Here is a 27,794-nt window from a genome sequence, read left to right as displayed (position 1 = left end):
CTTACTTATTTTCCGCACTTGACATGATGGCGCCAAATTATGTTAGGGTCACTAGCTAGTCCTGTACTACTTTGGCCTTGTTTATATCAACGTGTAAAGTTTTTGAAATGAAATTTTTGCACATTTGAAGTATTAAGCATAGACTAATAACAAAACTAATTATAGAACTCATCTGTAAACTACGAGATGAATTTATTAAGACTAATTAATATGTCATTAGCACATGTTCATAGTAGCTTTACTACAGCAATTTATTATCTAATCATGATCTAATTAGACTCATTAGATTCGCTTCGTAATTTACAAGCAAACTATGCAACTAGTTTTTTATTTTGTCTAGATTTAATACTCTGCATGTGTTGCAAGATAATTTTAGAATTTTGAATTTTGCATCTAAACAAGGCCTTTGTCACGAAAATCAATTGATGTTGGCTGATGGGAGTAAAAGAATGAATGCTAATCTCCTTGTTTCTTGTGTTTCTTGTGCTGGAGCTGAATAATAGTGCACTAGAGGGGTACTTATGTCTTTTCTCTATTTCTATAATCTGTTTGAAAAATCCCAAGATACCCTACATTTTAGGATGGAGGAAGTAGATTACTTCTCATACGAATTATAGGCATAAAACTAATTGTTTAATTACTGCTAAAACTTTATTTCAGTTAAAGAAATTCAATAGAAGAAGCATTGTGATAAGAAGGATACAGAATAGAAGACAAAGACGAACACACAATAGAGGCAACATTCAAATGAGCAAATTCAAAAGCCTGCTGGATAATTTTGTCTTCTTCGCTTTGCCACTAGTTCTAATTTTCTACCCAACCAAAGTACAAAGCATAGATATATCAGATAGCACCCAAATGTACGGAAGGCTGAAGATCAATAGTGGCACTAACACAAACCCTTCTCCAAGTCTTGAAGAAAAAGTTGTGGTCGCACTGTTCGCCATATGTGCCAGTGTTTGGATCGTTGGACTGCTATTGGCAACATTTGGTAAGGGAAGGCGATGTGTCAGTGTAGTTTCTACACTGACCTACCTCAGTGTGGCTTCAATTGTCGCCTTTGTCATTTTCGCCCTATCCAAGACAATGCCAGAAGAAACCTTCTACACAATACTTTTTGCAACCCATTTTGTTCTAATGATCAGTGCTATCACTTGCGTGTGGGCAAAGTATGTGAAGGACCCAAGAATCTCTCTTCCTAGTCTGCAGGTACAAAAAAAATTAGATGGCTAATTATAACATTATGTATTTCACAATTTGTATATATAACATCAACTGCTATTAATATGCAGGGTCTGCTTCAAATTCTTGGGGCCAGATGGCGTTACACACCACCCAGCAACACCCAACAGCATGACCAATTGAAGGAGTCATTGCTTGACATAGTATGATATGTTTGCAGAGTTTACCAAGTGACAAATGCATGAAAAGCTCGTATGTTCTGCTCGCCTGCGCACAAAAGGATCTTGCACAGCAGCCGAGGCCAATTCTATAGCTTCTTCCAGCAACTCTAAAGATCCTGAGAAGCAGGGAGAGGAGGAAGAGTGATGATGATGTGCGGGAAGATGTTGCTCGGTTTCCCTCTTGAGGTTTTGGTGGTGACAGTTTGTTCTCGATCTAATTTCTGTTATCCTCTGTACTTATCTACCCTAGAAACCCGGGGTATGCCCCTTTGAGACTGTCTTGCTTGAAGCAAGTAATGTGGTCCGCTGTTGCAGGATTAGACTTTCTAAATAAGAAAGTAACTGCCCCATGTTCACTAGTGCCATATCTATGCCATATAGGTGATATGTAGCAGCCTGTGATTGGTTTCTAACATACAACTGAAACATGCTATTTAAATAATACCAGATCAAACATGAAAAAATATTAGTTGGCTTCTAGAATCACATTTTGACAATTTATATGTGAAGGATTTGAATATTGCAGGTAAAATTCAGGATGTAGCTTTTCCTTTGTTTCATAATAATATGGAACTTCTACCAGATGACATGAGCTAGTTGTCATACACTAATTTATCAAAAACTACTTGTCCCATTTGAATGCAAACTGCACATACATAATTGAAGTTTGGTAACATATATGTGCACTGCATAGAAAAGAGAAGAAATGGACCATCTTGCCTTGTACTAAACAGAAATGGAATTGCCTGGACAAAAATGGGAGAAAAGCTCCAAGAGGTCATAAAGGAAAGCAGGGTTTTACCTCACACACCGGCAAAATATCATAACAGCATCCAGGTATAAGATTGTATTTCCCACACTAACAACAATAGAAATGTTGGCCGAAGTCACTTTATTGCTTCCAAAGTAAACATTATTGATATGAGAAGCACTGTCATTGCTTCCAAGGGCATATGCAGCAAACCACCTGGCGAACAAACAACAGGAAACAGGTCGAGCGTATGTCATAGCTTGTGAAAGTGTCATATCATGGAATTTCTAGTTTAAGTTTGTCAGATGATACTAGTTCCTGGCAGCTTTGAAAGCACAGGCATAATGTTGTCTTAACAAAGAAAGAAAAAGAACTTCTACTGCAATAGATTTTCTGCTAATATATTGCTTAACAAAGAAAGAAAAAAAAACTTCTACTGCAATAGATTTGTTCTTAATTGTATACAGCAGCACATGATGGATACTTTCTAAATTTCAAACTGCAACATTCTAGTCAATGTGTGGTCATCTCTTGTTTTTCTTGGTAGCTGTAAACCCACTTGGGAGTCATGAATCCTCTACAAGGAAACAAAGTTCTTAGTTCAGAAAGAGAGAACATGCTTAACTAAACTGAGTTTAAATAGAATCTATTGGAATCTCCACTGTGTGTATCTGTTTGCTTTGTGATTACGCGCTACATTACATATTGCTATTAGTTTCACTTTACACCACCCTAGGAATCGTAAGTTTTCACTTCACCCCAGCCCTCTCACTGAATTTTTGTTCATATCCATCTGGCCGTACACACACGACGCCATCCACACTAGTTGTGATGGATATTCATTGTAATAAGTGGCTGCACGAAATTAGTGCGAGTAAGGAAGAAGACAAACCCACCTGCAGGGCGTGCTTCATGCAGAGGTGTGTGCATGGTAAGGATGGCATGAGATGAATTCATGAATCGGATTACAGAACTTTGCAGCTCGTATATAAAGTTCTCAACATCTATGATTTCTATGCATCTATTGTCATAATTAGCACGTTAACATACAAGAAATTCGCCAAATTTTAATGCTGAGGCAGGCTAAGGGTGGTGTGATCTGGTGCAAAGTCACAGAGTTGAAAGCTAGAATGCTAGAAAGTATGACTTACTAGGTGAGAGGAAAGCTAGAAATCTGGAAGGAAACAGGATGGCAGGAAGGCACCACACCTGCACCCACTGTCCTATACCCCTACCAATTGCTCCTTCATTGAGCCTTTGGTCCCTTACTGCTAGTTCCCTCATCGCCTATTACCAGCAAAAAGCTAGCCTTTTCCTCAACCATAAAACCAAATCTGTGCATCAATCCTGTTGAGCACCCCACCAACATCAGCAAAATCCTGCCTTCCAGTGTTTGATCAGTGGATATTGTCCCTGCAACCCCTCAGACGTGGTCCTGAATCCTGATACTGTGTGGGGGACATTCAGTTGCCACTTCCTGCATTCAAGCCAAATCTGCGGATTCACCTACTTCTGTGAAATTGGGAGGGAGGTTTCACTTAATGAGATCCAGCCATGTTAATGGCCACAAACCAAGATTGTTCCTCAATGGTGGTTTGTTCCTTTTTCTAGGACTCCAGGAGTTCCCAAGAAACCGTAGCATTCCTTGATTTCAAGGATCTGTATGGCATGAGAATTAATATATTCACCAACCACAACAAGATGCCAACACTCCTTTTGCTAGCTATGATCAAGGAGGAAACCCGGGCTTTGGCACTGGGTGAGCAAACACCTAACATCTTTTTAATTGAGAGCGTAATTTTGTTAGATTTCCTCTATCTTTTATCCTTTCGCAACCCCATCCGGATTTTGTACCTTCATACTCCTTTTTAATACAATAGGTAGGCAGGTAGCTGTCTTGCCCATTCATTTCTTTATTGGGATGCCTTACTAGGTGAAGTCTGCGATTTCCTCAACTTTTTAGAGCTACATGGAGAGCCTAAACATATCAAAATACTATATCTCCAGCATTTCACAGAAGTAGGGCACACACACATGACAGATAGCACCAAATATTTGGAATCAGCATGAGATACACTAAGCCACTAACCGAAACTATAATTTACAGAGTGGAAACTATGGAGTGCCTAGGAAAGTAGAGCAAACAATCGCATTAGTTCGAGTAAAATGAACATCACACAGTGCTTCAAAACATATTATTGTGGACAATTTTGCATCTTTTTCTACAGTAGTACTAACAAATAGATGTGCAATTAAGCAAATAACCAACAATGCGCACAGTTCATATTTAGAGGAGAATAAAGGTGAGTGAGATGAAGCCTAATTTACCTAGACCAAAGATTCTCGGATGGTAGCCTGGGTGGCTGTCAAATAATTGGAGAGGTCACCCCAAGAAATCCACACGTCGGCACCTGGCATGGCACTCAACGGCCCCATCCCTGGCGCATCTGTTGCCTGGAAGACACTAGCATGGCGTGGGGGGAGGAGGGCAGCGCGGCGACGGTTGTGATCCGTGGGCACACGCTGTGGGAAGGGCGATGGCGGAAGGCCGGCAGGCGGCGGCGGGGGGGTTTTTTTTTTGATCAGAGCGGCGGCGGCGGCGGGGTTGGGGGTAGCCGAGGTTGGGGAGAGTGGAGATCAATCCTCGCCGTTCAGGGACACTTGGGTTGTGAATACCATCGGCGATGGCTCCACCACGCCCAGCTGGGCCACAGCCCACAACATGTTTTTGGGCCCTGCAACTTTTTTTTTTTGAGTTCAGCCCTTTTGTGTTCTCCTTATCCAGCCGATTATGTTTTTCTGTGTAGATATTTCTTTTAGGCTCAATTTCCGCTGTGTTTATGGTTGTGTTTGGTTGAGCCGTGACTTTTGGAAAAATAGTTGTAGGCTGTGGCTGTGCAAAAAACTGCTATGAGGTATGAGCTTCGAGAAAGTCAAATGTCGTTTGGTTGGGCAGCTGTGTCTTCGGAAAAAAAAGTGGCTAAACGACCCTCTCATCTCTCTCCCTCTCTCACTAATGAGCAGGCCCCGCCCTCTCAGCGCGAAAAGGAGCGGCAGCCGGGCCTCGCACCGAAGGTGAGCTCGCCCCATAGCGGCGCCCGCCCTCCCACGGTGGAGCCCACACCGGCGGCAGAGCTTGCGCAGGAGGCGAAGTCCGCACAGAAGGCGGAGTGGCGGCAGCGGACCTCACAAAGGAGGAGCTCGTGCGCGCAACGGCATGTCCTTCTCCCATCTCCTCGTCACCGCATCTTTTCGCATCTCCTTGCCGCCTCCTTCTCCCACCTTCGCTTCTCCTCTGTCTCCTCCCAGCGCTCCCTGCGGGGCTGAGGCCGCGTGCCCGCACCGAGGCCTGAGGCCGGCCACGCAGCCGCCGGACTGGGCCGCCACTGCAGGGAGATGGCCACGGAGAGACAAGACGGTCGCGGGACTGCGGTGGCTCGCTCCGAAGGAGCTCGCACTCTTTGGCGGTGGCTCGGGCCGGCGGAGCTCGCACCCTTCAGAGAGGGGTGGCCGGCCAGGAGGCGCGCCACCGCCGGCCAGGAGGAGCACCCACTCACCTGTTCTCATGGATGGAGGGGAATCGGAAGAAAAAGATCTAATCGGTAGCACATAATCAATGGCAGTGGGTAATTTACATGAAATTGTTAATCCCACGGCCGGCGAAAGCAGGGCTGTGAAAACTAAACTAGTGAATAGCTGCTTTGGCAGAAAGCTCCGATCTCGCCTTGGCCCATTTGGTTGGCTTATTTATTTTTGCCCGCAGCCACAACCCCTTACAGCCACACCAAACGGGCCCTATATATCGCTCGTGCTACAAATTCCATTTCCAACATCTCAAGGAAATTAATTATAAGTTTCAGCCTGTCAGCTGTGTTAGTTTGCTAGATTCGGCTATTTCGGCCCACTAAAGCCGTATTTTTTTCCACAGCGGGGTAATTCAACAAAAAATAAAGCCATGTGAGTTCAAACCCCAAACCTACTGCATAGAGAAAGAGTGCACTACCAACGGTGAATATTGTAATTTTCTCGTTTAACATGAAGATATCAATGTTAATCATGAATAACTATGCGCTTTGTATAAATTTATTAAGATAATTTATTCCCCTTCTCAACAAAAATCAAAATAGAAATTATATTAAATTTGAAGTAGGAAAATATTTTGTAGGGGCGGGTCACTCCCTCACCCGCCCCAAAATTTGGTCAAGAGGTGGGTGAGGGGTGAACCACCCCTACAAATGGCAGGTCATCCCCTCACCCGCCTCTAAAAGTGATTTCAAACTTATTCAGAAAATTTGTAGGGGTGGGTTAGCAGAATACTCAAGAGTATCTGGGTACTCGATCGGATGACCGAGCATATGTCTGGAGTATCTGGGTATTTGATCGGATGTTCGAACATGTGTCCGAAGTATCTGGGTATTTTCTATGAATTAAATCAATTTTTAGAATAACTTGTGAAATCTTTTGTTGGGGAGGGTGGGTCCCCCGCCCCTACAAACTTATTTTTAGGTACGGTTGCGGCCCCCACACGCCCCTATAAATAATTTTCTAACTTCTTCCAAAAAATTATTTAAGTCGAGAAAAATAGCAAAACACTTAGAAAAAAGTGAAATTTTTACCATAGGCTTATTTTGATCTATAGAACAAGAAAACATATCAAAATTATATTTCAGTGTATATAATAATTATGAGTGTGCGTAAAGCACAAAGTAAGTCTTGAGTTGTATAAGAGAGTAGAGTGAGATACATTATGGTTTCACATTTTTAATTATTACATATGTCGAAATATAGAGTTGATATTATTTTAAATTTCTATATTTCATAATTGGCATATGATAAAAAATTCATCTTTCTTGGATATGTTCTGATATATGTTTTTATTTAAATAAAGTTTTAGTTTTTTTAGAAAATCATTATTAGGGGGCAGGTGAGGGAGTGACCCGCCCCTACAAATGGCATTTTTGGGGCGGGTCATCCCCCCATCTACCCCTACAAATAATTTTCCAACTTCTTCCAAAAATCTATTTAAATTGAGAAAAATAGCAAAACACTTCAAAAAGGTAAAATTTTTTATCATAGACCTATTTTGATTTATAGAACAAGTAAAAACATCAAAATTATATTTCAGCGTATATAATAATTATGAGTATGTGATGCAAAAAGTAAGTTTTGAGTTGTATAAGAGAGTAGAGTGAGATACATTATAGTTTCACACTCTTAATCATTACATATGTTGAAATATAGAGTTGATATTATTTTAAATTTCTACATGTCACAATAGGCTTATGATAAAAAAATTCATCTGGTTTTGGATATGTTCTGATATATGTTTTTATTTAAACAAAATTTTAGAATTTTATAAAAATTATTTTTAGGGGCGGATGAGGGGGTGATCCGCATCCACGGCGCATAACGACGCGGGGGCGATGCGTGTGGGGGCCGGGGGCATGCAGCGCAGCAGGCGGCGGGGCACGGCGGCAGACGGGGTGCCAATGCGGCACACGGCTCAGCATAACGGATGCAGGCTGCGGCGAGCTGGGCCGAGTGGCGGCGAGCACGGAGGTCTATGGCGCGCGCGGCAGTCTGCCATGCACGCGGCGGGCGACGGCGCGCACGGACACAGATGCGGGCCGCGCACGCGAGCGGCAGGCACGGCAGGCACACAGATCTACGGCGGGCGACGCCGAGCACGACGGGCACGGAGTTCTACGGCGCGCAGGCGGTGGCGCGCGCAGATGCGGACACAGGCTGCAGCGCGCGCGGTAGGCACGACGGTCACGGAGGTCTACGGCGTGCGCGGCGGTCTGCAGCGCGCGGCGGCGGGCACGCGGTCAGCGACGAACACTGAGGGGTGGCGTTGCGCGCGGACACGGGTGTGGTGCGAGTGGCGGTGCGCGGCGGGCGGCGTGCAGTCATACCCCTCCATGCATGTATACTGCACGTGGAGCCAACTTTTTTTCTGTTCGAACTATCACTGCCGGTTCTAAATCCGCCAGTGATACCCCTCCATCACCATCGAGTTAAATCGAATATCATAAAACCGGTAGTGATAGCCGTTTTAAACTAGCGGTGATGGGACGCAGGAGCAGTGACTGCTGGTTCAAACCGACAGACTAGCACGATAATATTTGGCATCTTATTAGTATTCTCTCTGGTGTTGCCTCATGCATGTATACTGAATTTCTTATACTTCCCGTGGAGCATACGAAAAAGAAACAAACACGGTCTGCAATGATCGAACGCAAAAGCAGTTACACGATCCGAGTTCTTTTTACCTACAATAGACCTAGCATACCCGTGGAAATTAGCTAGAGATATCGCGTGGTGCATACTAGCTAATTGCACGTGTGCAGCTGCAGGATCGATCGAAGTCGGATCGGAGCACCATGGGCGCCTGGCTTTGCAAGGCTTCGCCGGCAAGCTCGCCGCTGGGATGGTCGTCCCTACCGCCGGAGCTCGCCGATCTCGTGCTGCGCCGCCTGCCCTCCCTCGCCGACCGCGTGCGCTTCGCCTCTGCGTGCCGCCACTGGCGCCACGCCATGAAGCAATACTCTCTGCCCAGCCTGCCTCGGCCGCTCCCGTGGCTCAACTTCAGCGACGGCCGCTTCCGGAGCCTCCCCGACGGCGAGCTGCACTCCTTCCAATTCAGGAAGCCCACGGACACGCTCTGTGTCGGCTGCTTCGACAACTGGCTGCTGTTCGACGAATTAAGCTGCATTAGACCCAGCCTCCGTCACTACCTGAAGAACCCGCTCCGCCGAGCCACCAGGCGGCTCCCAGGCTACTGCAGGGAGCCTGTTCATCTCAACCCAGATGGCTCACACGGCAGGCGTTCCAGCTCAAGGTCCACCGACTTCCGCATCCGCAAGGTCATCATCTGCTCGAGGGACCTCGTCGTCGCCAAGGTGAACTACCAACACGGCCCGTGCGCGGTCGTGTGCTGCCGGCCGGGCACGTCGTCGTCGTGGTCGACGGGACTGTGCAACGGCCTTTGGTACCAAGACATGGCCTTCTACGGGGGGAAGATCTACACCGTCACCATTGAAGGCGACCTGTTTGCGCACGAGGTTTCCAACGGCACGGCGGACACTGAAGAAGGACCCGCGGTTTCTCGGGTGGAACGAGTGATTCAGGTGGCGGCGGCGACGACGACGACTCCTGCGAACTGCGCAACAAGATGCTACCTTGTTATCTCATGCACCGGCAAGCTGCTGATGGTATGGTGGATCGTCGTCCCTGAAAAATCCACGACGACATTCAAGGTGTTCGAGGCAGATTTCAGGATGTCTCGGTGGCTAGAGGTGGAAAGTTTGGGGGATGAGGTGCTATTCGTCAGTTCAAGCTGCTCCAGGGCTGTTGCCGCATCAAGCCATGGCGACTACCTGCAAGGAAACCGGATTTACTTCCTCGACGACAGTATTGCATCCTGGTTCTTTGGGACACCTAGCAATCAACCTGCATGTGGCGTTTACGATGTGAGTAGCAGCACCATCCATCCTATTCCACTGGGTCAACAATGGCACCTTAGTAGCCAATCGAAGGCATCATGGTTCTTTCCATGATCTGTGGCTGTGCATAGCTATAGACAATGTGTACTGATGAAGCTAGCTACAAATTACTGTTGGACTTATAGCTAACAGCGCTCTATTATTTGGATAGAATTGCATCTCTGTGCTACTGGTATATGATGCTCACTCCATTTTTAAATCTATAACGTGTTTAGGACTGGGCGAACAAATTGGTTTATTTTTTAAATTAACTCTAGCTTATCCATTAGTAGTACATTAAATGTAAGTGTTTCATAATAGAGCAAGAGAACGAAATTTGAACTCTAAGAACTGAATCCCTTCTTGTTAATGAAATATAAACATGTAGCTCATGTGTATAACTGTATCACTAAAAAAGACGACCACAGTTGCTTGTATTTTGGCTACACTTAGAGCATCTTCAGCAGTATTCCAAATAAGGTGGTTTCGTTTGGTTCGTGAACTGGCCGTAATGTAAACGCAAAGGGAATTAGATCACTGCGTATCTAATTACGCATATTGTTTGGTTGTCATATACACTACTACATAAAAAGTTTTTAAAGGCGGATAAAAATATTTTTTTAGGGGCGGGTGCGGTATCCGCCCTTAGTTCTCGCAGCTAAAAATATTATTTTTAGGGATGGGTAACATGCCCGTCTCTAAAAATAGGGGCGGGTCATGGCGTGACCCGCCGCTAGAAATCGAGGGCAAAAAAAAAGAAAAAAAATATTCCAGCACACCAGCCACCACCACTAGCCCTATAGTGTCCACCTATAACTTTTTTTTATGAAATATGCACACTCATCTAGGATTCGAACCGCCTACCTCAAGCCTCATATGTATCTTTCTTACCACCACACTACACAATCACTTGTGACTTAATAGGGCATGCTATTCTTTTATATTAACTCTGAAATTGATTTGTAGGGGCGGGTAATGCTCGTTTCTAGGAGTGGGTGTACCACCAGCCCCTAGAAATATTTTTCTATTTTATCCGAAAATTTATTTAAATCTTTACATATAGCAAAACAAATTAAAAAAAAGTGAAACTTCTACACTATGGTTATTGTGAACTATAGAAACAAAAAATATGCCAAGTATATTTCAGTGTATATAAAGGTTAAGATTATGGAAACCTCAAAGTATGACTTGAGTTATATGAGATACTATATAGTTATAGCTATCAAAGAACTTATAATAAGTTCTTGGACCACTAAATAAAAAAGTTATCAACTACAAAATTTTAGATCTCGTCATTCTATAATTTTGATACAAAGTTTGACTTCATCCGAGATTATATGAAAAGTTACGATTTTTTTGCATAGGACCATTTGTAGGGGCGGGTCATATAATCACCCGTTTCTAAAAATATATTTTTAGAGGCGGGAGACCATTTTTTGCCCTCTACCGTGCCGCCGGCAGTGCAAGCAAATTCCTTTTTCTAAAGAAAATTCAGATTGGAAAAGTATACAAATCCTGATAGGACAAGTCTCATATGGTTTTCATTCGATTATATCTCCTCGTTCCTGTTTTAAGAGGTGGTTACGTGCACAAGTATAGGTAAGTGTCCCCAATTATTGATGGTGGTGACAGTCTTCAAGTCCTCGCATTACAATTCAGATGTAGATGTAGAGCCATATAAGCTCAATGCTTAGAATTTATCGTAACAGTTCTCCATTTTTTTTTCAACTTTTCATGTTTTGTTCTATTAAACGACCAAATCAGTCTAAACTTATTGAATATGCTAGATCCATTAAAACCATGTTTAATATTCTTTCAATATAGCATTTTCTTGAAATTGAAAACAAAGTGGTGACTTCTTTTAAACAGAAATTACCTTAATGAAAATCAGCACCATTCCACAATATTTAATATGATTCATTTTCTTACAATGTTTTTAGTATAATAATTAATAATTTCTATGGCAATGCTTAAAACATATATACTTCCATGTATACTCACTATTAAAATTAGTGTTGTTAACCTATTTCTCTATCTTACTATACATTATGCACCTACGGCCTGGATGCAAGGTCTAGTCAAGTATAAACGTTCGGAGCTACCTCATGATGTATGTATGTGTGGTCATAATTTTGGTATTAGAGTCTTATGGCGCAAACAATATCAAACTCAATTGGATGCATATATGACATGATAATCTCAGTTAATACTTATATTATTTTCGAAAAGTTACACATGTCAGCATGTAAACTTTATTGTTGAAGTACAATTCATAGGTAATCTAGAATAGGGAACCGGCAACGATAGGCTGCTGCCAGTATGCGGCGGGGTTTGTCGCAGCCAGTTGGTTCAATTGCAGCAGTTGTTGTTGCTGCTGTTGCAAGAAGGCGGTGGGATTTACCGCAACCAGTGGGTTCAATGTTAGCAGTTGCTGCTGCAAGATGGCAGCAGGGTTTGCAATAGCCAGTTGGTTGAATGATGACATATGTTGCTGCGAGTAGGCAACAATGTTAGCTACAGCCAGTTGGTTGAGTGCTTGGAAAAGCTGCTGTTGTTGCAAGTAGGCAGCAGTGTTAGCTACAGCCAGTTGGTTGAGTGCTTGGAAAAGCTGCTGTTGTTGCAAGTAGGCAGCGGGGTTTGCGATGGCTAGTTGATTGAATGCCGGTGAAAGCTGGTGCAGTTGTTGTTGTGCCACAATGCTTTGTACTGTCAAATGGGCTGAGGATTGCTGCTGCCATAAGGCTGATGCTATGATGCTTGACGTGAGCGCCTGTTGTAGCCTGTAAGATTGAAAAATTGGATTTTCAAATCCCACGGCCGTTACTTGTGGGATGTACTGTGGAATAGTTGCAGCGGTAGAAGCTAGTGAGCATTGTGGGACAAAGACCGCTGTGGCCGCGCTCACTGAGACAGCAAGGAGCGCAAGGAGGGCAAGTATCTTGGTTGCCATTGCTCCTATGAGGTTGCTAGTGTGTTTCACTTCTACGTTGCTAAGTGGTCTTGAATATGTAGGTGATGGATTAACTTCTGATTTGAGGCCTATTTATAAGCAATGATCTCTCATGTAGGTCTAGCAATATTTTACCTTTTGCTGGATAAGCTAGAGATGACAAGGTATTATGTCAATTTCGACATTTAGCGGTCAGTTTTCTTGGCTTGTATGACATGTGATTGTGCTGGCAAAACAATTTGTACTAATTAGCAGCAAAAGGTGACACTTTTCTTGTTTGCTTTCTTAATACATATGTGACAATGGTGTTTGGTTCACCTCATATATGTTGCTCTATATTAAAGTGTGTGTAAAGTGGCAATTTGAGATAAGCTAGAGATGACATGGTATCTAGTCAATTTTGACATTTAGTGACCAACCTTCTTCGATAATACGGTATGCGTTGGCAAAATAATGTGCACTCAATATATAGCAATAAAAAGCTAGGTGATTTTTTTCTCCCATTTGGATTTTCTTGACACATGAGTGACATTGACATGATTGGTTCACCCATACACATGTAGAAGCCCTAGCCAAATTATTCATGTTTATTTTTATTAAATTAAATGTGTAAATTTGTTTGGATCTACATATTTTTTTAATTGAATTTGTGTAGACAACTTGAAATAAAAGATTGCGTCCTTTTGAGATTGTGTCAACATCCAGAACTCATCTAACAAGTGACTAGAGTGAGATGTCATAAGGATGATAAAAACTAAAACTCTTACCTTAGGCATAACTATTTTACTCTGCATAATATTGGAGATTTCGTAGTATAAATTTACAAACATTCTATGTTTACCTTAACTAGCATAGACACACGTGCGACAAGCATGTAATTCAAGAAACCTAATTAGATTTTAATTCAAAGTATATTGAATTAAGTATTAATTAAATTAATATCCAAAATAAATTTCAAAACCATGTATCATAATAAACGTCACTACTATCTCGTAGCTTAGGTTGACACAAATCTAATGCAACAGAAATGAACTACAACGGATAATTGAGAACAAAAGTATATGCAACAAAACTATATGCATTCTTTCTCCCCACAGAATCATATTATCCAAACATAAAAAAAAGAAATGATCTCACCTCCATTCTCCATCTTAGAAAAGAGAAAAAAGGGATCAAGATCAAACTTAAGTCTGTGCGTAGACACATGTAGTGCTGAATAAAACTTAGTAACCTATCTCAAAACATTTTGAAGCTATCTAGTGGTAATAAATTAAACATGAAGCATACTCATGTACTTGAAAGAAATCATTATGGTAAATAATAGGAGGATTAACCACATTTCCCAAGAGAAAATAATTCGCAATCATCTAGTATATATAGAAACATCTACAGCCATCTTAAGCACACCTAGTGTTGATTCGGACCTTAGCCTTTGTCTAAGGAGAGTTCATCGATGGCAGTCATCGCCATTCGCCGGCCGGGGCATTCGTCGCTGCAAGAGTCTGTGTGTTCGTGTGTGTGTGTGTGTGTCCACTTCCAGAGCTAGCTTCTCTCTCGCGTGTGTGCGTCCGCGTGAGTTCTTGCCGGAGTCCGTGTGCTTGTGCTAGCTGTTGGTCTTGGGCAGCTCCAACATTTGGTATCAGAGCCGGTGCATGCACTATGGCGGTTCTATCAGTCCACCACGAGAGCCGACGATGAAGAAGCACGTGATCCCACGCAGAGCACCGGCGGCGATGGCGATGCCCGGTGGTGGTGAGAAGGGTGATGCCAGCAGCTCGCCATGCACGGTCGTGGTGGAGCGCAGCACCGCCGTCACAGGAGAAATCCTGAAGTTGACGAAGGCGAACTACCACGAGTGGGCGCTCGAGGTACAAGTCAACTTGGAGGGCATGGAGCTCTAGGATGCCATGGAGAGCGGCACCACCAAGCGTAGCAAGGATCGACAAGCGCTAGCTGTTATCCTGCATGGTGTGCCGCCGGAGATGAAGTCCGGGCTCGCCGCGAAGAAGACGGTCAAGGAGGCTTGGGCGGCGATCAAGTCACTGCGGATGGGAGACGTGCGTGTGCAAGAAGCCAAGGCACAACATCTCCTCAAGCAATTCGAGAACATGGCGTTCAAGGACGGTGAGTCGATGGAAGACTTTGCTGTGAGGATTGGCTCCTTCGCTGCAGAGTTGCGCGAGTTGGGGGAGGCAATGCAGGATGAGCGCGTCGTGAAGAAGATGTTGCGGGTTGTGCCGGCAAGGCTCAACCAGATCGCGTGCTCGGAACATGTTCGCCAATTCAATGTATTTATTTGTTTATATTAGATGTTGCCTATTGTCAGGTGCTCAAAAAAGAAAAAAAAAAGAAAACAAGAACATCAGCTCGTAGAATAGTAGAGGGGTTCTCTCCACAAGTTTTTTCCAGCTTCAAGTAGTGCTGAAGCCAGGCAAGATCAGGGCCAGAAATATGTTGTAGAAGTCGACACCAATGAAGGTGCTACAGTAGAACAAAATTTAGATGTTGAAGTTGATGCCAATGATCATACTAAGGCTCCAGGAGGTGACACTTTACATCCTTCAGATGATACTGAAACTGCAAATATTGAGGAACAAGACAATTCAACTTTGACAATAGCAGAACAGATACCTTAATTGAGAAAGGACCTGTTAGAGAAATGGATCTGCAATTCCCTAGTATCCCAGTGGCAGACATTTTTCTTATGCTTACTACTCCAGGAAATTATCTAATGGTGAGTTTGTTGATAGAAAGTGGTTGATTTATTCTAAACTTGTCGATAAGGTTTATTGTTTTTGCTGCAAGTTGTTCAAATCAAATCAGGACAAAGTCATTGTTAGTGTCGGAGGGAGTAAGGGATAGGAAGCATCTCAGTGAGAAACTCAAAACACATGAGAACAGTGTGGAGCATTTGACAAACATGAATACATGGAATGAGCTTCAGCTTAGATTAAGCAAAAATCAAACAATTGATTATGAAATGAAACAGGAAATTGCAAAGGAAAAGGAGTGCCGGAGACAGGTCTTGGTAAGAATAGTTTCTGCTATTAAGTTTCTTGCTAAACAAAATCTAGCGTTCCGAGGATCAAATGAGAAACTTCATCATCGTAACAATGGTAATTTTCTAGCCATAGTTGAAATGATTACTGAATTTGATCCTGCGATGCAAGAACATATTAGGCGTATTCAAAGTAATGAAATCCATCATCATTATCTTGGCCATTATATTTAGAATGAGTTAATTGCTATTCTTGCTGATGCTCACTACTGGAAATCACTTTTTTCCTGTGTGTCAGGCATCTTTTCTGACGGTACCACAAATCCTCACAGGGAAATTGCAATTAACCTGTGGGTTCATGGCACTCACAGGGAAATATTAATAACTCTGTCGGTTTTCATAGAACACACAGTAATATTAGGATTTATCTGCAGATTTAAGTGCAGCACACAGGAAAATGAGCCTACTGTGTGGCAGCGCGCCAACATTTTGCTAGTGCTGCCACCTTTTCCGTGCAACAATTCGGTACAACAACAACATAGTCTTTTGTCCCAAGCGAGTTGGGGTAGGCTAGAGATGAAACCCAAAAAACCCCAAAAGATCACGTTCAAGCACGTTGATAGCTAGTCTCCAAGCCCTCCTATCCAAAACTACATCTCTAGAGATATTCCAATCCTTAAGATCTCTATTAACCGACTCGTCCCAAGTCAGTTTAGGTCTACCTCTACCCCTCTTTATCTTATCGACACACTTTAGAACCCCACTACGTACCGGCGCCTCAGGAGGCCTCCATTGGACATGTCCAAACCATCTCAACCGATGTTGGGTAAGTTTCTTCTCAATTGGTGCCACCCCTACTCTTTCCCAAATAACTTCGTTTCGGACTCTATCCCTTCTTGTGCACCCGCAAGACCACCGCAACAACCGCATCTCTGCTACATTCAGTTGCTGAACATGTCGCCTTTTGTAGGCCAACATTCAGCACTGTATAACATCGCTGGACGAATCACTTTCCTATAGAACTTACATTTTAGTTTTTGTGGCACCCTCCTGTCACAGAGGACGCCAGAAGCTTGACGCCACTTCAACCAGCCAACTGAGATTCTATGTCTAACATCTTTATCAATGTCGCCATCCGTTTGTAGCATCGATCCTAAATACCAAAAAGTATCCTTCTGGACCACCACTTGCCCATCGAGACTAACGTCACCACCCTCATGCCTAGTCGCGCTGAAATCGCACATCATGTACTCGGTCTTGGTCCTACTAAGTCTGAACCCTTTCGACTCTAACGTGCGTCTCCACAACTCTAACTTTCTATTAACCCCTGCCCTACTCTCGTCAACTAGTACCACATCATCAGTAAAGAGTATACACCAAGTGATATCATATTGTATGTCCCTTGTGACCTCATCCAAATAAATAAGGGATCAATGCTGCCCCTGATGTAGGCCTATATTAATAGGAAAGTCAGTAGTGTCGCCATCACATGTCCGGACAGACGTCATCGCATCCTTGTACATATCCTTGATGAGGGTAATGTACTTAGTTGGGACTTTGTGCTTCTCCAAGGCCCACCACATGATATTTCTTGGTACTTTGTCTTACGCTTTCTCTAGGTCAATAAAGGCCATATGCAAATCCTTACTTACCCGTTAGGGGCCCTACGTTCCAGCTAACTATACGAATCCTAGTTGGCTCAGCTAGCTTCCTTACCCTTCGCACCCATCGAATACGAATCCTAGTTGGCTCAGTTAGCTTCCTTACCCTTCGCACCCGTCGACGGAAGTGCGAAGACCCTTACTCATTTTTCACTACACCCAGGCGTAGATGTAGCACGGCACTCAGGCTGTGACAACCCGACCCTTGCTCATTTATCATCGTACCCAAGTCGCGATACGACGCGCCCTTGGGGTGACGACCCGGCCCTTGCCCATTTAACACCACACCCGGATTCTAATGTAGCGCGTCGCTTAGAGGCTTACGCTCCAACAAGTTTCTTATGGGTTTCATATCTATTAGAGTGGCTTTTTTTTCCGCTGGTTTGTCAAAAACTACCGCAACTCTCCTCTTTTATTCGGACTTGGGACCGGCTATGTTGAAACGATTAAAAAAAACTTCCAGTCAACACAGGCGGTAGCAGTGTAAATTAAAAAAACAGAGAAATACCACACCAAGTTTGGCGCCATGGCAGGCCAAAACACTCCCCAGACTTCAACGCTAAAACAAAAAGGTCAACTGACCCTCTCTCTTCTCCTCATCCCAACTGACCCTCTCTCTCTTCTCCCCATCCCAAACCCCTCCGTCCTTCCCTGGCTTCCTCCATCCTCTCTTCTGCGTCCGCACCAAAGCCGCCGCGTGCACCCCCACCCCCCCTCCCTCTGCATTTTGCTAGCAACACCCGACGCACCCATCTAGGGTTTTGTGGGCCCACACCGCCGGGCGCCACTCCGCAGCGAGGGTCAGCCAAACCCCGACGCCCCCAGGTACGGCGCTACTCCCAGGTGCCGGCGCTGCCTCCAGGTCTATCCAGCGCTCCTAATCTGAGGATTTTTATTATGGTCTTGATCTATTTTGTCTCACGTTACCACTATATACCATGATTTTGCAAGTGCAGTTAAGGCCTCTGGAACCCAACCTGTAAAGGCAATTTGTTGGATCTGCACATCACCAGACCAAAGATTCCAGATTTGCAATCCTTTAGGTATTGATGTTGATTTTGCAATCCTTAAGGTGCTTCATAATTGTGTCCTCAATGTTGATGAAATCTGAATTAATATTTTTTTGGATAATATGTCTGCTGCACTTAAAGTATTGTTAGGATAGTCACCGCTTGTCATTGCTTTTTTGTCGGCTTTTTACATGAATGAGAATGCAGGTAGACAAGTAGTTCCTAATGGTGTTTCGCGTTGGACCTTTATTAAGATGCCATGCCTCAATTCCTAATGCCTTAATTTCTTTGTTACCATGGTATTTTCTGTTGAATCTATTGATAGATGAAGCTCCTTTGATTATTGTTTGTGCTTTGTTAGTTGGCCACTTGGCCATTTACCAGTTGCAGAATAAATAACCATGATTCTTTGATATGTCTTTAAATGAGAACCATATAGTTTATTTAGGTGTATGTGAGGGTGCCAGTTTACTATTTTGCACACTGACTTGTGTTGCACTACTGTAACACATGAAATTGCTAAGCTTCTTAAAGCAACTCAGATTTAGGCAATAAAGAAAATACTATCAGGTTCTGGTTTTGTATAGCTGAGCATCATTGCAACTGATAGTGAATTATTTGTGTGGTACATGTTTAATTGCTCATGTACTGAGGATTTGTGTTGCAGTCAATTAGCTGATTACACACAAGGAAGAGGCTTGAATTATCCTTGTGGTTGAAGGTAAAATTTCTTTGTGGTATATTTCTGAATGTGTTGTACCTACTAAATATTCATATATTTTTATTATTGTTCTCATTTTGTTTTGCTGTAGTAATGGGTTGTCTGCATATAGCTTTTTTGAATCCCTATATATGTTCATCTTTGCATTGATTATAAACCATCTGTTCAGATTTGTTATCTTGGTATGCATATGTGTCTTCTGTTCTGGAATGATAGGACAAGCTTTGGCTTTATGTTTGAAAGATGTGTTGAGATAGCTTAATAAGATGCATTTTTCTGATTTCGAACACAGAGATACTCGAAATGCCACGAACATGATACCATCTAACGAATGGATTTATCAAACAACTGAATTCTTGAATTTTGCATTCTCTTTACCGGGTGTGGCTGAAAATGATACCATTAAGTGTCCTTGTGCCCTGTGTCGGAACTACTTTAGACCCAAAAGGCAAACTATAGAGATTCACTTGTGTAAATATGGTTTTAGAGAAGGTTATGAAATATGGACAGAGCATGGTGAGAATGTCTTTAGTCATGATGAATGTAGCCCTGTAGCTAATGATGAGGGTCTGAATGAAGTTGATCATATGGACCATATGCTATCTGATCTGGTTGGAGAATGTCCACCAGCACTAGATGAAGAGCCATCATCCTCTACCCAAGCCTTTTATAGAATGGTTGCTAGTGCGGATGAAAAGGTGCATGAGAAAACAGATCATTCATCTCTTTCTGCAGTAGCTCGCTTGCTTGCGGTGAAGTCAATGTACAATATGTCAATTGCCCATTATGATGATGTCTTAGACATAATCCATGAACTCCTTCCTTCAGATTCTAAGTTGCCACGAAATTTCTACCGGTCAAAGAAAATGTTAGACATCTTCATATGCCATATGTCAAAATCGATGTGTGCTACAACAACTGCATGCTTTTCTACAAAGATAATGAGAACAAAGAAATATGTGACTTTTGTCATGCTAATCGCTATAAGGAAGGTCAGAAGAAAGTTGCACGCAAAATTTTGCGGTACCTCCCTATTACAGATAGACTCCAAAGGTTGTATGGACATGTGGAAACTTCCAAGCTAATGCAGTCGCACAATAGATTCACATCTGGTATAATGAAGCACCCTTGTGATGGAGAGGCTTGGCAGCAATTTGATATTGACTTTCCAGACTTCGGAAATGATTTAAGAAATGTGAGGCTTGCTGTTGCCACTGATGGTTTCACACCATTCAGTTTGACTGCTGCCACATACTCTTGTTGGCCGGTATTTGTAACTCCATTAAATCTTCCCCCAGGTGTGCTCCTAAGACCTGAGTATATTTTCCTTGCCCTTGTTGTCCCTGGTCCTAAGCATCCTGGTACAAAACTTAATATTCTAATGCAGCCATTAGTTGATGAACTTCATCAACTGTGGAGAGGGCTCAATACATGGGATGCTTTAGTGAAGCATAACTTTCCAATGAGGGCAATTTTTCTTTGGTCAGTGCATGATTTCCTTGCTTATGGGGACTTTGCTGGATGGAGCACCCATGGAAGATTGGCATGTCCATGTGGATATGGTTGCATAGGATTTACACTCCGTCATGGTCGTAAGGCTTGCTGGTTTGATTGTCATAGACGCTTCCTTCCTAAAAATCACCCATTTAGAAAACAAGCAAATGCATTTCGTAAGAACACACGGGTGCTTGAGGAACAGCCTAGGCGCTTAACAGGGGAGGAAATGCATGCTCAAGTGCACAATCTTGTAGCTGATACAAATAGTTTTGGTAAACTGCACAATTGGACTTTTGTGAGCTGCTTTCGAACACTTCCATACTTTCCAAAGTTAATGCTCTCACACAACATTGACTTGATGCACAGTGAAAAAAAATTTGGGTGAAGCTGTATGGAACACATGCTTTGGCATACCAAACAAGACCAAAGATAATGTAAAAGCTAGGCTAGATCAAGCTGAGATTTGTAGCCGGCCTTCTTTGAAATTGGTAAGAAAGAGCAATGGGAAGTGGGATAAGCCAAGAGCTCCATTCTGCATTGAGGACAAAAGTGACAAGATTACCATCCTTCAATGGTTTCAAGATTTGAAGTTCCCTGATGCATATGCGGCAAACATCAGACGTGGTGTTAACCTATTGCAAAGGAAGATTCTAGGCCTAAAAAGTCATGACTATCACATCTTTACAACAACAACAACAACAACAACAACAACATAGCCTTTTTCCCAAGCAAGTTGGGGTAGGCTAGAGATGAAACCCGAAAGAAATAAGTTCAAGGTTCAGGCACATTGATAGCTAGTCTTCAAGCGCTCCTATCTAAAACTATCTATTTAGAGATATTCCAATCCTTAAGGTCTCTCTTAACCGACTCATCCCACGTCAGTTTAGGTCTACCTCTACCCCTCTTTACATTATCGACCCGCTCAAGAACCCCATTACGCACTGGCGCCTCAGGAGGCATTCGTTGGATATGTCCAAACCATCTCAGCCGATGCTGGGTAAGTTTCTCCTCAATTGGTGCCACCCCGACCCTATCCCGAATAACTTCGTTCCGGACTCTATCCCTCCTTGTGTGCCCGCAAAACCACCGCAACATTCGCATCTCTGCTACACTCAGTTGCTGGACATGTCGCCTTTTTGTAGGCCAACATTCAACACCGTATAACATCGCCGGACGAATTGCTGTCCTATAGAATTTGTCTTTTAGCTTTTGTGGCACCCTCTTGTCACAAAGGATGCCAGAAGCTTGCCGCCATTTCAACCAGCCAGCTGAAATTCTATGCCTAACATCTTCATCAATGTCGCCATCTTTTTGTAGCACTGATCCTAAATACCGAAAAGTATTCTTCTGGACCACCACTTGCCCATCTAGACTAACGTCTCCCCCCTCATGCCTAGTCGCGCTGAAATCGCACATCATATACTCGGTCTTGGTCCTACTAAGTCTGAACCCTTTCGACTCTAACTTGTGTCTCCACAGCTCTAACTTCCTATTAACCCCTGCCTTGCTCTCGTCAACTAACACCACATCATCAGCAAAGAGCATACACCAAATGATCTCACCTTGTATATCCATTGTGACCTCATCCATCACTAAAGCAAATAAATAAGGGCTCAATGCTGACCCCTGGTGTAGGCCTATGTTAATAGGAAAGTCAGTGGTGTTGCCATCACATGTCCGGACAAACGTCGTCGCATCCTTGTATATATCCTTAATGAGGGTAATGTACTTAGTTGGGACTTTGTGCCCCTATTTTAAAAAACATTTTAAAAATACGTTTAATCTTGATTAAACTCTAATCTTTGGCCTAGCGTTGCGTTTAATCACAGTGTCGTTTAATCACAAAAGACGTTTAATCTATGTTTAATCACAAAAAACTCTAAACCATAGGCTAGCGTTCACCTAGCGTCTAGCGTTTTTTAAAACCTTGCTTTGTGCTTCTCCAAAGCCCACCACATGACATTTCTCGGTACTTTGTCATATGCCTTCTCAAGGTCAATGGAGACCATGTGCAAGTCCTTCTTCTGCTCCCTATATCTCTTCATCAATTGTCGTATTAAGAAAATCGCCTCCATGGTTGACCTTCCAAGCATGAACCCAAATTGGTTTTGGGTCACACTTGTCACTCTTCTTAGGCGATGCTCGATAACCCTCTCCCAAAGCTTCATCGTATGGCTCATTAGCTTAATCCCACGGTAGTTAGTACAACTTTGAACATCGCCCTTGTTTTTGAAGATAGGTACTAATATACTTCTCCTCCATTCTTCCGGCATCTTGTTTGACCGAAAAATGTGATTAAAAAGCTTAGTTAACCATACTATTGCTCTATCTCCTAGGCATCTCTACACCTCAATGGGGATACCATCAGGGCTCATCGCTTTACCTCCCTTCATCCTCTTCAAAGCCTCCCCGATCTCTACCTCATGAATTCTCTTCACAAAACGTCTGTTGGTATCGTCAAAAGAGTCATCTAACTCAAGGGTAGGGCCCTCACTCTCCCCATTAAACAACTTGTCGAAGTACTCTCTCCATCTATCCATGATCTCCTCATCCTCCACTAGCAGTCGATCTGTCCCATCCTTAATGCATTTGATTTGGTTGATGTCTCTTGTCTTCCGCTCGCGGATCCTAGCCATCCTATAAATGCCCTTCTCCCCTTTTTTCGTGCCTAGCCGCTGATACAGGTCATCATATGCCTTACCCTTTGCTACACTCACAGCTCGCTTTGCAACCCCCTTCGCTAATTTATAGCCCTCGATGTTGGCTGCACTCTTGTCAAGCTGTAGGCACTTGAAACACTCCTTCTCCTTAATAGCCCTTTGCACCTCGTCATTCCACCACCAGGTGTCTTTCCCCTCATGTTTGCCTCCCCTACTCACGCCAAACACCTCTGAGGCCACCTTCCGAACACATGTTGCCATCTTTAGCCACATGTTATCTGCGTCTTCTCCTTCCCAAGGCTCCTCACCTAGCATCCTTTCCTTAAGGTATCACCTTACAATCTAAGCAATCACGTCTATCCTCCCTCCTAGCAAGGATAAAGTCGATCTGGCTCGAGTGTTGTCCACTACGAAACGCCACAAGATGGGATTCCCTCTTCTCAAACACGATATTCGCTATCAACAAGTCGTAGGCTAACGCGAAGTTCAACGCATCCTCCTCCTCTTGACTCCTGCTACCATACCCAAAACCCCCGTGCACTCGCTCGAACCCTATATTAGACGCACCCACATGGCCGTTGAGATCTCCTATGAAGAGTTTCTCGCTGGTAGGCACAGTACTAACCATGCTATCTAGATCTTCCCAGAACTGCATCTTGGTGCTCTCACTAAGGCCTACCTGAGGGGCATAGGCACTGATCACATTCAAAACCGAATCTCAACTACCAACCGGATTAGGATAATCCGGTCGCCTTGCCTTCTAACCTCTACGACTCCATCCTTAAGGCTCCTATCAATCAAGATGCCTACACCATTCCTACCCGGAGTTGCTCCTGTGTACCCAAGCTTGAAGCCAGTATCCTCAACCTCCTTCGCCTTCTGGCCCTTCCATTTAGTCTCCTGAACGCATAGAATATTTACACGCCTCCTAATTGCTGCATCAACTAGTTCTCGCAACTTACCCGTTAGGGACCCTACGTTCTAGCTACCTATACGAATCTTAGTTGGCTCGGCTAGCTTCCTTACCCTTCGCACCCGTCGAGGGAAGTGCGAAGACTCTTGCTCATTTTTCACTACACCCGGGCGTAAATGTAGCGCGCTATTCAGGTGACGACCCGACCCTTGCTCACTTATCATCGTACCCAGGTCACGATCCGACGCGCCCTTGGGGGGATGGCGACCCGGCCCTTGCCCATTTATCACCACACCCGGGTTCCGATGTAGCGCGTCGCTAAGAGGGTTACGCCCCAACGAGTTTTTTGTGGGTTTCAAATCCATTAGAGTGGCTATTTTTTATGCTGGTTTGCCAAAACCTAACACAACCCTCCTCCTTTACCCGGGCTTGGGACCGGCTATGCTGAGACGACTCAGGAGAGAGAGAGAGTCTTCCAGTCAGCATAGGCGGAGTTATGACTATCACATCTTTGTTGAACATTTACTCCCTGTTGCATTCCGTGGATTTCTCTCGGAGCATATATGGCATTCTTTGGCTGAGCTCAGTTTTTTCTATCGGCAATTGTGTTCTAAAGAGCTTAGTAAAGATGTTGTTCGCTCCCTAGAATGTAATGTTCCGGTGCTTCTTTGCAAACTAGAGAAGATCTTTCCTCCTGGTTTTTTCAATCCTATGCAACATTTAATCATCCATTTACCCTATGAGGCACGATTAGGAGGTCCCTTCCAAGCCCGTTGGATGTATCCATATGAGAGGTAAATCTGAAAATCAGTACTATAGCAGTAAAAATTCTGTGTACATAATCCAGTTATGTGTGATATATTTTTCTCAATGCGTAGGTTTATCTACAAACTTAAGAAGAAAGTAAGAAATAAGGCACGTGTTGAGGGTTGCATTGTTGAGGCTTCTCTAGTTGAAGAGGCTACAAATCATCTATCCTTATGTTTTAAAGCTAGCGCTCGGTCAATTAAAAACAAGATGCCTCGTTATGATGATGGTGCCTCCGCATTTGAAACTGTATGTGACCTTGAAGTTTTTCAGTACCCGGGTCGATGTATTAGCCCAAGAGGTACCCGTGAGCTCTCAAGCGAAGAGTACAAGGCTGCTCTCTTGTACATATTCACTAACATATCTGAGATGGATGATTTTTTTGAGTATGTTCTTCTAATATTGTGTTATAGGCAGCAAACATGGGATAACTTAATACATTGATATTTTAACACTTTAATTCCCTAGTGCAGATGGTGAGTAGCTTTCGACACAGCAATGTTCAGTCAAAAAGGAACACTTCCCATACGAACTCATGTGATGGTGCCTCCCAAAGGACAACAGCTGCTGGTAATCCCTCCCAAAGGATTAAAGATTCAGGACCTATGAGTTCTATACATGGAGATAAGCAAAGAGGGAGGAAGCAGGGGTGCCTAACAAAGTTAAAAATGCCAGTCCGTGGCCGAAAGGTGCTCCTCGAACCACTTGGTGACATGTGAGTACAAAATTGTGTTAACAATAATGCAGCATATTTATTTACATGTGAGTCATTTAATAATAACTACTGACCTATATTATGCACTGCTGTATAGGCAATTTGAATATCTCGATCGTCGTGGGTCGAGCTACAAGTACACTTCTCAACTTGTGGTCATTATCAAGAGAGAATACCCGGGCTTGGTGCAGGACAAGAATGAGCATGGTGTAGTCCTTAGGACCCGTCCGGCACTAGAGTGGGCTGATTACTTCCTATCGAGAAAGGATGATTTGGGACAAACAGCAGGCGACCGTGTGCTTTCTGAATTTTGGGTAAGTAACATGTATTTTGGCAGGCTACTCGAAAAGTGTTGCTGTCATTGTTCACTAAGATACCTTGATTTAATTTATATATTTTATACTCTTGGCACATGATAATCATTCTCAATAAAAATCTGTAACAGCTAATTAGTTAGGATTATTTGATACATAAGACCTCAAATTTTATAATTGTAGTACATATCTGTTTAATTCAAGTTTGTTTGCACTTGACATTTGACATGTTTTTCCACATGTAGCGTTTATTTGAGGTCAATATAGGAAAAGAGGAAGAAGCTGACCGTGTTCTTGACACCTATCTAAAGAAAAGGGTGAAGGACATGATGTACCAGGCTCGAGTTGATGCTGTCAAGGTGTACTACATGAAGAAGTTGAACCAGAAAATAGATGACAAGCTGGCACGGCCAATAGAGCTTAATTATGAAGAATATTTGGATGGCAAACAGAAATGGTGTAGTAATGCTGTATGGCCTAAGCTTTGTCGTTATTGGTGCTCAGAAAATTTCCTCAAAAAACGAAAGAGAGGCCAGGAATCTCGCTTTTCTTCAGATGATATTGCTCAAAATCAATCATGGAGGATCCAGACCATTTGGGGAGACAAGGCAAATTCTGGTATGTGGTCTTTTTTTTTCTTTTGTCTATGGGATTTTGAAGAAAATTGATACTTCCAATGCTCACTCAATTACTTATGTTGTAGGGTGAAAAATTTGGCCCTGAGTTTACATTAAAAATATGGATCAAATGGCCGAACTGCTCCAATGGTTAGCCGCAAAGCACAAAAGATTGTGGTATGGTACAACTTCAATTGTTGCTATTGTTCCAAACTGTTCAGTACCAATTATTTGAATGTGTTTCCAGTTCTCAAGCATGTTACAACTTCAATTGTTGCTACTATTCCAAACTTGTTCAGATGCATGCAACTTTTCATTAAGGATATCTTTTGCTTTATATATAGGATGACTATGCTGCAAAGTCTACAGAAAATTCTGGACAGCAAGAGTTGGATGGAAAAGTATTGTATAAAATTTCTGGTGGAATGCGCCATGGACGCGTAGCCATTGCAAATGGTGCTGTTAAAAAGGCTGATGTTCTGTCTGCTGCTAAGGAAAAATCTGTTGCATCATCAAATTCAGCATCTTATCGAAGCATGGCTGAAGAAAATCGACAATTGCAGCAAGCAAATAGGGGCTTACATGAGCGTGTTGACCAGTTAGGCGAACTAACCAATGACTTGATATTGGTACAAATCTAATTTCAATTTTGACCTCCAATGCATTAGGACAGGAAGCTCCTAATTAGTCTTCTTAACAATGATATTTTCTTTCCTGCAGAATCTTTACAGTGATTTAGGAAAGGAAGTTCCAGCAGGCCTAAAGAGTCGCCTTGCAGCATTAACAGCAAATGCAAGTATGATAGTGACTTGATACTTGTACATATTAATCCACAGTGAATTATTGTGAAGGAGGTCCAGCTGTTTTCTTACAGGTAATTGAACTCGACAACTGATACGTTTTGATGTAAGAATGAGAACACGAAGTGCAGCAGTGAGGAACAGCTATAGAAGTTTGAAAAAATATTTGGTTTCTTATTTATCTCGGTAAATCTGAAGTCCTTGGATGATAATAATCTACGAAAGTGTTGCACTAGTTTTGTGTAGTCTTTTTCTCAAGATAACATGGCTGATGTTGATTTGGATGATTTTTTTCTCTGAATTAAAAGTATTGCAAGCATCTTTGCTAGAAGAATTGATGTCATCAACTGAGATTCTTCAGTTTGTTAAAATTGCAGATTGCTATCCAAATGTCTCCATGGCTTATCGGATTCTCTTAACTATTCCAGTGACAGTAGCATAAGCCGGAAGAAGTTTATCCAAATTGAAACTGTTGAGAAATTGTTTAAGATCA

The 27,794-nt window shown here is 43.1% G+C and overlaps 2 protein-coding genes and 1 long non-coding RNA gene across 4 annotated transcripts; 1 reads left to right on the top strand and 2 right to left on the bottom strand.

Annotated features, from left to right (window-relative positions):
* Window positions 1-623: 623 nt before the first annotated feature.
* LOC120644949 lies at window positions 624-4,784 on the bottom strand. Of its 2 annotated transcripts, none has more exons than XR_005663997.1 (3): window positions 3,306-4,474; window positions 2,206-2,370; window positions 624-1,203 (listed from the first exon to the last, which is right to left on the bottom strand). It is a non-coding gene; the product is annotated as an uncharacterized LOC120644949 (long non-coding RNA). The 2 variants fall into 2 exon arrangements; XR_005663996.1 differs by lacking the exon at window positions 3,306-4,474 and adding an exon at window positions 4,483-4,784 and having other exon boundaries at window positions 723-1,203.
* Window positions 4,785-8,537: 3,753 nt separating this feature from the next.
* Window positions 8,538-9,713, top strand: LOC120645847 (probable F-box protein At1g65740). Its single transcript, XM_039922574.1, has one exon. The coding sequence runs from the start codon at window positions 8,538-8,540 to the stop codon at window positions 9,711-9,713; it is 1,176 nt and encodes a 391-aa protein (XP_039778508.1).
* Window positions 9,714-11,827: 2,114 nt separating this feature from the next.
* Window positions 11,828-12,649, bottom strand: LOC120646373 (kafirin PSKR2-like). The gene has a single exon (XM_039922964.1). It carries the CDS (start codon window positions 12,586-12,588, stop codon window positions 11,920-11,922), a length of 669 nt encoding a protein of 222 aa, XP_039778898.1. The 5' UTR covers window positions 12,589-12,649; the 3' UTR covers window positions 11,828-11,919.
* Window positions 12,650-27,794: the final 15,145 nt, after the last annotated feature.

Source organism: Panicum virgatum, chromosome 8K (assembly GCF_016808335.1).
Source record: "Panicum virgatum strain AP13 chromosome 8K, P.virgatum_v5, whole genome shotgun sequence".
In the NCBI taxonomy this organism is placed as follows: Eukaryota; Viridiplantae; Streptophyta; class Magnoliopsida; order Poales; family Poaceae; genus Panicum; species Panicum virgatum.
The sequence above is the reverse complement of the archived record's forward strand: the minus strand, read 5'-3'. Positions and strand labels throughout refer to the sequence as shown.

Bases quoted from the DNA above. Each gene is read 5' to 3' on its own strand.
- LOC120645847 (XM_039922574.1), top strand. From the start codon at position 8,538: ATGGGCGCCTGGCTTTGCAAGGCTTCGCCGGCAAGCTCGCCGCTGGGA.
- LOC120646373 (XM_039922964.1), bottom strand. From the start codon at position 12,588: ATGGCAACCAAGATACTTGCCCTCCTTGCGCTCCTTGCTGTCTCAGTG.